At 43.2% G+C, this 10,016-nt stretch overlaps 1 protein-coding gene across 4 annotated transcripts; it reads left to right on the forward strand.

Moving 5' to 3' along the window:
- Positions 1-1,735: 1,735 nt before the first annotated feature.
- LOC136621149 (protein BTG1-like) lies at positions 1,736-6,853 on the forward strand. 4 transcript variants are annotated; one of them, XM_066596413.1, is made up of 3 exons: positions 1,736-1,883; positions 5,376-5,531; positions 6,209-6,853. In XM_066596413.1, exons 2-3 carry the CDS (start codon positions 5,414-5,416, stop codon positions 6,550-6,552), a joined length of 462 nt encoding a protein of 153 aa, XP_066452510.1. In that variant the 5' UTR covers positions 1,736-1,883; positions 5,376-5,413; the 3' UTR covers positions 6,553-6,853. The 4 variants fall into 4 exon arrangements, with proteins under 4 accessions (XP_066452510.1, XP_066452511.1, XP_066452508.1 ...); XM_066596414.1 differs by lacking the exon at positions 1,736-1,883 and adding an exon at positions 5,083-5,200; XM_066596415.1 differs by lacking the exon at positions 1,736-1,883 and adding an exon at positions 5,085-5,138.
- The last annotated feature ends 3,163 nt before the right edge of the window (positions 6,854-10,016 follow it).

A 10,016-nucleotide genomic window follows, 5' to 3' on the forward strand; every position in this document is an offset into this window, starting at 1 on the left:
AGGCATTAAGATGCAGTAATATGTCTGTGTGAGTTTGGGGCAGTACATACAGTAACACTTGCCGGTATTACGGATTTGTAAAAGGATGGTCTAAGGATGTATTGTACTGTATTCCGGTGGTGAGGTCAAGGTGCAGTAAAACAGCATAAAATCTGCACCAGGCAAGTATTGTGCATCTCTTCTGTGATCATCGATGCAGTTTTTACCAGGATTGCAACATAAACCGCAGTAACACAGCGTACAGTTTTACCAGTGTGATTTTGCGTGAATACAGCATATACATTTCTTCTCCCTAAAAGTGAAGTGCGGTGGGTAGCCGTATACAGGGGAAGCGCTGACCAGCCGCCACTCACTGAAGAGACGTCCTGCCCAGTAAGCACATAAAACAGGCAGTGTGAAGGGCTTTCTGCATATCAGTTCAGTGTACAGCTGGGACTTGTAGTCCCACACATATGAATATATGAATTGCAGGTGTGCTTTGGTATACCTGTCTTCACATTTTCCTCCTGGCTTGTGTTTTTATAGTATCTGTTTGCCTTAGGTTGTTCCTCTGGCTCCACTCCAACACAGCAAAAACCACATATACTGAAACCTCGCCCAGCTGGGTGATCTTGCTGATAACACTGGTATTTCTTGTGCAGCCGCGGGTCGTCAGAGTTTCAGCCGCAAATTTATTTTTTTTGCTGTGTGAGAGCTCAGCATCTTCTCTGAGACTACATTCACGCAAGCGTGAATCTCACACGAGTTTTGTGCGATATCGGGCCAAGTTTCACACGAGCCTTAAATCGCTTTAACACGGACGAGAAAAACCACACAAGATTTGTGTGTTGCGAGACACACAAATACGAACCCAATTTTTTTTAATGGAGGTATATGCGGCATGCTCTATCTTTGCGTGTTCCTTGGAACGCATCATCCATTGTTCTCAATGGGACAGGAAAATACACTGCATGGAGTGCGTTGTGAGGTTTGTCATTAAAAACAGTGAGAAACACTAGCCGATACTCCGACACGGCTAAAAACAGCACCAGAGGATCGCTTCCTCACAGAGGTGATGGGAGGCGTTTTTAAAATTGATTTCAATGGAAAACATCGCAGTTGTGTGCGTTCAATGGAAAAAAATAGAACATGCTGCAATTTTTATCCTCACAGCACCGCTGCAAAGGAAGAAGAAAAAGAAAATTGCACAAGATTTTCCCTGTGTAAATGTAGCTTGTAGTGACAGCTTGCGAACACCTGTATGAATATACCTATAAACTGTAATGGGACTATAAGTTCTGTTCACACTAACATTCCGAACAGCTTTCCGATTCCATCATGGGAGCAGAAAAACGGCATTATGGAAACAAGTTGGATCCCATTGACTATAAGAGTGCATTCACACAGGTGTATGCATGTTTCGGTCCATGAATATTCTGTTGCCTTGCGTTTTTCTGCCTATCATCAGTCTTTTTGTGTATATTAACGCACGTCCTGTATATTGAGGTTCTATTTGCAGCAGAGTCACCCCCACAGACGTGCACCGTGATGTGAAGAGTCCAGAGCCTGCTGTACTCCACGTCCTATCACAAGTTACCGCAGACTCCCCTCCGCTGCCGCCCACTCCCACTTGTTGCTGGGCAGATTCCTCATCAGTGACACCCAGAACGTTTGTTTATTTATACAGTGTAACAAACCTGTGCAGACGTGCTGCTTCCATCCATTGTGACGTCACAGAGGAGTGGCGTCGCCATGACTACGCCTCCCTCTTGTTTACCCTTGGCTGTGCGGAGAAGAATGCTGTATGATTTCTCCGCTTGTCTAGTCGTCCCGACGGGCTTAGAGAAGCTAGAACGTGAAGGAAAGCTTAAAGCGCTGCCTGCACCGTCTTCTACAAGAATAAGGCAAGGAGTCTAAAGTAAAGCGCTTTCAGGGAAAAAAGAAGAAACTAGTTAATCACTTTGTAACCCGACCACCTCCATAAATCATAATCCCCATCATCATCAGTATAGCACCGCCCTCTTCTCTTCCTGGAAAACAGGGGAGCCAGCTGTGGTCAGACTGAAGCGGCTCCCAGTAACTTCCCCCTACAGGCACGCCATTCTAGACAATCTACCAATGAGCTCACTAGAATGGAGTTGCTGAGGGCAGTCATACTTGGAAGTGAGACAAATTTACATTTATTGCTGCAAACCAATTCTATACAGGTAGACATACAGAGGGTGGACAAAAATATTGAAACAATGTACGAAATGCAGGTCTTACATTACATGAGATTATAAATCATATTTCACAGTGTTACCAGTAAATTTTTACTATAATAATAAGACATGTGGAGACTGATTTAAAGTGGTGGTAATATGACACAGATGCTGCCAGGCAGAAATGACTTTCTGCCTGAGCAACAAGGTTCTATTGGTCAGGGGTTCCCATATTTTTTCCACCCCCAGTATCTGCTGTCTGGTGCCACCAAATGTTTTTTTTTCCATTGCTGCTGATTATTAAAGGGGGTTTCCGGGCAAACACTGTTGATGATCTGCACTTAGCTTAAGGCATTAATAGCAGATTGGTGGAGGTCTGCTGCCACTGGTAACCCCTGACCATCAGCTGATAAGAAGCTGTTGTCAGACAGAGTTGCAGTTCCAAATCGTCCACTGCCAAATGGACAGCGTTATAAGCTTTCCAGCAGATTGACAGCCGTTTCTTGCCAGCTGATCATTCCGGGGCCCAAGTGGCAAGACCTCCACCAATCTGCTATTGGAGGCCTATGCTAAGGATAGGTCATTAATAGAGATGAGTGAGCGTACTCGCTAAGGCAAACTACTCGAGCGAGTAGTGCCTTATGCGAGTACCTGCTTGCTCGTTTCAAAAGATTCGGGTGCTGGCGGGGGGCGAGGAGAGCGGGGAGGAATGGGGGGGGGAGATCTCTCTCACTCCCTCCCCCCCCCCCCCCCCCCTCGCTCCCCCCTGCTCACTCCCGCAACTTACCACTCTCTGCCGCCAGCACCCGAATCTTTTGAGACGAGCGGGCAGGTACTCGCATTGCTCGAGTAGTTTACCTTAGCGAGTACATTCGCTCATCTCTAGTCATTAATGTTTGCCTGGAACACCCCTTTAAAATTTTTGGGTATGGCTTAATTTTGTAGTGAGACAAACATCAGAAATATGACATTTCTATGCAAATAACTCCACGGTGCTCTATATGGTTGGTCATTTTAATCTCTGTTACCAGTGGAGTTTACAATCTAGTTTCCCTATGTTAGGCCTAGGCTGCAGTATGATACATCATGCATGAGTCACATAAACCATCAAGAACAAACAGTGTGATATATAGCAATTTCTGCACAAAAGATACTGCACTAAAAAACTAGAAAAATATAAATATTTATACACCTATGAAATACATATAAAAACACGGAGGACAGAATATTCTGCAACACCGTTCTGGAATATGTCCTCCTGTGGAACATTCAGCACCAAAATTGGAACTGATAATGTGCAGATTTCGATGTGGAATTGAAAATTGCTGAATTCTAAATGGTATATATTTGGCCATGGATTTACTTGTGGAAATACTGTGGATTTTAACCCTTGTAATTCAATAGCTGAAATTGACAGCAGGAATGGACATGTTTTGAATTTAAAAACTGCAGCACTTTTCAAAAAGGCTGCGGATTCATTGTAGAAAATTTCTGCACCATGTAAAAGAGATTTTTAAAATCTTCTCCACATGGCTTATACAGATAGTCCTCTACTTGCCAAAAGGTTCAGTTCCAGGAGCCTGTTCACAAGTACATTTGTTCGTATGTCCGAACAAATGCTTGGATGGAAGGGATCACGGGTGGATCCCGCTCCATACAACGTCGGGTACAGGCTGTTCTTACAGCCGGCACCCAGCGGCAGCAGTTCCCACCAGCCGCGCCGCTTGTCGAATCTATTAACACTTTGAATGCCACTGTCAGAATAGACAGCGGTATTTAAAGCGCTAACAGTTCCGACAAGTGGCGCGGCTGGTCAGAACTGCTGCTGCCGGGTGTCTGCTGTAAGAAACAGCCGACACCCGACGTTCAGGGGTCCCGTACAGTGTCACGGGACACTGTGCAGCCGGGAGCCTTCGGAAAGGCCCAGGGCTGGCTATGCAGAGCGCCTGTCCAGTCCCTGCGCAGAATGATGTAATGCCATAGCATTACATCATACTGTACAGGACAGATCGTTCGCATCTTGCAAATTTCGTAACATGAACATTCGCAAGTAGGGGACTATCTGTACTGTAATTGCTGTAGAAAATCCAAAGGAATACCCACAGTGGAAATTCCGCCATGTGTGAAGACTGCCTTAAGACTCATTCACACAGCTGTTATAGTATCAAATCCATGACAGCAGAATCTTGAATCTGCAGACTTTTATATGGATCCACATACAGCTGTATCCCCAGTCAAAGAGGCAAATCAATGTGTGACCACCTGACGCAGATTCTTCTTTTCTGTGACATGGATTTTAGTGTCTACTTGCAGGAAAATATCTGCACCGTATGAACTGGGCTGTAGATTTCCGCAGCATGTACAATGCTAAACTGGCACTGATTAAACTAGATTTGGGTGCAGAATTCCTGAGTGTGAACATGGCTTTAGATACCTGACCTTTTAACACTGGTGATCCCAAGAACGGGGGTCCCCAAGGTCCCTACATGGTTGGAGCAGCAGTTACATATGCGTTCTTCCACTCCATTCATTTCCGTGAGAACCGCAGTTAAACATCACTTGCTTCCCTTGATTCCTGTGAAACACATCACCTCCCTTCTTTCAACGTCCCAACATGCAGTCCCATGTAAAATATCACTCCCATGCCTTAATCCCCTCCAACATACAGTCCCATGTAAAATATCACTTTTCTGCCTTAATCCCCCCACATACAGTCCCATGTAAAACATAATCACTCCCCTGCTTTGATCCCCTCCAACATACAGTCCCATGTAAAAACCTCCCTCCCTTCTCCTATATGCACGTGCAGATGGGCTCCATACTGTTGCTTTCTGTTATGAGCGGAGCTCTGTAATCCCTCTATGCCCTGCCCCTTCTGCCAAGTGGCCCCATCCCTCCTGTGACATCATACCTACCAGGAGCAACTCCATTCTAGACACGACTGTGACCAGACTAGGGGTAGTTGTGCTGTCCCCTCTACTCATTATTACCCTCAACAGACCACTGGAAAACATTTGGGGGTCTGTAAAGATTTAGTGACTCTGGATTCTATGCTACAAAGCAAGATCTTGTGAACTGTCCTACCCAAATTTTAAGAAATAGATTGATCAAATCTTCAATATTTTCACCAAAATCCCATGATCAGTTTGCTCAACATTCCTAGGATAGAATAAACTTATTGTATGGTCTTCATAGGATCCCTGTGTTAGACGACCAGTAACCTAAGGGGCACAATGAAGACTGAAATCTCAACAGCTGCTGCTTTCATCACCAAGCTCCTCAAACAAAGCGGGCTTATTGAGGAGAGTCGATTGCAACAGTTCTGCCAGTCCTTGCAAGAGTCCATGAAAGGTAAGAATCTACTGCAAAACATCTGCTTATTTAATCTTTCACGTATCTGCTCTGTAAGTAGTAGTTAGAACCCCGTACAGGTGGCAACAACTGGAAATCCTTTGTTTATTTATGATGATACATAAAATAGTTTTGTTGACTTTAGACTGAAACTCGTTTTAATGTAATTCTAGATCATCAGATCCCTGGATGCGGTTTGGTGGCTCATTAAAAGCACATAAATTAGTTCTTCTGTATAAACCTATATTGACCTAGTTTCTATACGGATCCTTTATTGTCTCTTTGTCGTCGAACTTCTGCAGTGTTTGAGTTATGTGAACTGCCAGTTGATCTCTATTGATTGAGATAGTGTAGATGGATATGGATTAATGAATTACAGCAAACAAAACATTCCAATTTCCAAACAACCAAAATAATTGATCAAAACTGCCATGGGCCTACAGCAATATGTAATCCTTGGGATGATGCAAATGGCTTATTTTTTAGCTAATCTTAATGATGTGATTTGATACTCTTCAATACATTTTAGAATTAGAGCAAGGATTGAATAGTAATATTGTAATGAATAGTTGCTAATGTTGTTTTTCTTCCTTTCTCCCACCCCCTTTCAACTCCAACCCCCTCACATTCTCCTCCTCCACCTCCCCACTCCCACTTCTCCTCTTTGTCTTCAACAGATCATTATAAACAACACTGGTTTCCTCAGATTCCATGTAAAGGATCAGGGTATCGTTGTTTAAGAATCAACCACAAAATGGACCCCTTGATAGGTCGTGCAGCTGGACATATTGGCCTCAGCCACCAGAGACTGTTCCATCTTCTTCCTAGTGAGCTGACACTGTGGGTTGACCCATTTGAAGTTTCCTATCGTATTGGAGAAGATGGCTCTATCTGTGTATTGTATGATGGATCACCAGCGGTGGGCAAACCTTTGGAAACCCACTCTAGCTGTAAAGATGCACTTCGGATGGGACGACACAGTCCCTCTAAAAATTACAGCATGATGACTGTTTCTAGTTAAATATACAGTTAAAATGAACACTTTAATCGTACAATGATGTATGTTTCCCTTTTTAACTCTCCACTTAGTTAAAATTGAACTGCCCCATCCTGAGCACATAGACCTTAAATTCTAGTACTGCCGGGCCTCACCTTTCTGTGTGTTAAAGGTGAGCGTAGAAATGTAATTTTGTGTAAAAGGCTCTTATTAGCATTTTTCCTCCCCCGTGTGAAATTGTACATTGTAAATGAAATATTGAGTCAAGAGAGAATTTATATTTTGGGATTACCCTTGACTCTTTTTAATAAAAAAAATTGTTTTATTATTGTTTCTTTCATTTTCTCCAGGACAAGTGCCATATTACTTCTGCATTAAAGATAATGCTTCTGCAACTGCAGAGGGTGTGTGAATACAGACCCAAGCACATCTCCTTTCACATCTTTTGGGAAATGTGCTTTTGCAACACCTGGCGAATAGTGAAAATTCAGTTGTTTTTTTTTGCCTGAGATATTAACAATCTCACAATCTGCAGCATTTTTCTGCATCTTCTGGCCTATTTTACCTAAGGCTTTATGCCCAAATGGCATTACAGGATCCAGAAAAAAAAGAGTATAGCTTCATGCCAATGAGCTTGGAGACTATGACCACACTGTCCTGGCATGATACTTAGAGGTCTTTGCATTTTAGAGCTCACATATACCCACCCTCCCTCCTGCTGATAGAGCTCCCTAGTTATCACAAAATGTCACAGCTTTTGACTAAATTGGTGGCTTTTGACTAAATTGGTGATCTAGTTCATTAATAGGAAGTTTGGACCCAACTCCTTTGGGGACCTGGGATATTTGCATAAAGTATTGAGGAAGAAAAAAAAATATTTTTTAAGAAGTTGTATTAAAAAACATTTGTTTTTCAGGTGGGCCAAAAGTTTTTGAAATAAAACACAAAAAGGTCAGGCAAATGATAGGTCCTCTTAAAGGGGCCTTCCAGTTGCAAATTATTGATTGAATAGGTCATCAATAGTAGACAGACTGTGGTCTGTCTCCCGGGACCTCCACTGGTTCACTGTTCATTGGGCCGATGTGCTTGTTTATTGAGTTCATTTCTGCAGGAAGACGATGGCTCCATTCTTACTATAGTAGTGTGGATTGGTATTGCAGGCCACATTCCCATTGAAGTGAATGGCCTGGTCTGTAATACCAAGCTTGGCCACTACAGTGAATACAGAGTAGTCTGCTTCCTGCTGAAATCAACTACGTGCACCAGCAGAGCAGCCCAGAGAACTGCTGTTTGCTAGGGGTCAGAGACGGCAGACCACTGCCAATCTACTATTGATAACCTATCCTATGTATAGGCTATCAATATTTTACAACTAGACAACCCCTTTTAAGTTTTCTGAAAATGAAATTCGAAGAAGAGTCCAGTAGTTTAAATGTATGGTTGGAAATTAGTAAGGCCCAATGTCAATGGGCGGACCTGAATTGTGTAATCCGCGCAGGGCACCCATGCGGACAATACACAGTTCCCGCTGCCTATAGAGAAACATGGGCATCTGCAGCTGAATTAAAGCATGCAGATTTGTTTTGTGGACCTTTTGAAAGTCAATGGAAGCCATCTGATCCATGGCCTGTCCGCAATTCAATTCCATGGGAAAGCAGGAGGTCGAAAAAAAACCTTTACTGCGCATTTGCAGTGACGGCTGGTGCTTCCACATACATCCACAGTGAAGAAAATAAAAGACCTGGACGGGTAAGCAGAAGACCCGCAGTGTCCTCGGCCGCAACCAGGGCTGGATTCCGCTGCGGGCTCCCACATGCGGAATCCGATCCGCCCGTGGTCATGAGGTCTCAATGATATCCTTTTTTTGCTACCATTTTATGGTTTATATTTTAAAGGGATATTGCTTTTGAAAAATAGCTCACACATAGAATTTGTGTCTATAATCATTACCTTCGAATGGTTTTATTCTTCTTATATAATTTGTGGTAAGTTTTTCAGGACATTCAAGTTATAGCAGAAATTTATGGAAATGTTCACATCGTGCACAAGTCCAATGAGAGACATGGGGCAATTTTTCTTTCACAGAAATTTCTGCAACAGATCTGCACATGTGAACATTCCAGAAGGCTGCAATCGCATACAGTTTTTGTGTCAGTGTTTTTTAGCTAAACACAGGAATGGATACAAAAAAACAGGACAACCAGAGATATAGGGGGGAAGACAGTGTACTAAGTAATGTAATGGGAGTGGAGCCTATGGGAGGGGTCAGCAGAGTTAGAACTGGCAGAACAGTTAGTAGGGATACATGGAATATATAAAAAAAATAATCAAAACCTTCTAAACTGTATAATGACTAATGCTAGAAGTCTGACCAAGAAGGTTGTCAAATTAGAATTAATAATGTCCGAGGAAAACTACAACATAGTGGGAATAATGAAGACCTGGTTGGATGAAAGCTGTGACTGGACAGTGAATTTATAGGATTACAGTCTGATCAGAAGGGATCATAAAAATCAGAAAGGGGGAGGGGTTTGTCTTTCTGTAAAATCCGCATTACGAGAGGAGATATGTGATGGAGATGAACATTTGGAGTTTATATGGATGGAAATATATGGAGAGAAAAACTACAATAAAATCCTCATATGGGGTTTTCTTAAGACCACCAAATATAACAGAAGCCACTGAAAATCTATTACTGATGGAAACAGATGAAGCAGCAAATCACAATCAGATAATTATTATGGGGGAATTTAGCTATTTGGATATAAACTGTGAAGCCAAAATCTGTGGATCTCATAAAGCTAAGAACTTTCTGTCAATTACTAAAGATACTTACCCAACTTGTACAGGACCCGACTAGGGGGAAGGTCATTTTGTATTTAATGTTAGCCAGCAGACCTGACAGAATAACAGGGGGTTCAGATTGTGGGGCACCTAGGAAATAGTGACCATAATATAATACTTTACAACTTGTCCTTCAAGAGAGAGTTTTATAGGGGAGCTACAAAAATACTATACTTTAGGAAGGCCAAGTTTGACCAGCTTAGTGATGCCCTTAACCTTACTGACTGGGATAATGCCCTCAAAAATAATAGTACAAACAATAAATGGGAAATGACAGGTAACACCTTGTTCATGCCCCCGAAGCTCTGGATTCCCTGACGTCCTGGTCGAAGGCACACAGGATCCGGAGCTCCCCTGCGTTTTTTTTGTTTTTACCATGGCATTCCCGGGGCAGGAGGAGATGCAACGGGTCCTGCAGCAGGCGATGGTGGCTCCCTGAAGAGCAGTTGGAGCCACTTGCAGCCCAGAAACAGCACCTTTGGCATCGCCACGGATGGAGTGGCTTTAAGGAGCTTGGTCACCAGGGCCACAGTGGGACAGGGGCAACGGGAGCTTAGCTGATGTTGCGGTCCCACATACGTTAGGTGACAGCGTGGCCACCGTCAGCGTTTGCCGGAGGACGGGATTTCAGAATGCAGCAACCA

The sequence above is a fragment of the Eleutherodactylus coqui genome, chromosome 3, assembly GCF_035609145.1.
Source record: "Eleutherodactylus coqui strain aEleCoq1 chromosome 3, aEleCoq1.hap1, whole genome shotgun sequence".
Lineage (NCBI taxonomy): Eukaryota > Metazoa > Chordata > Amphibia > Anura > Eleutherodactylidae > Eleutherodactylus > Eleutherodactylus coqui.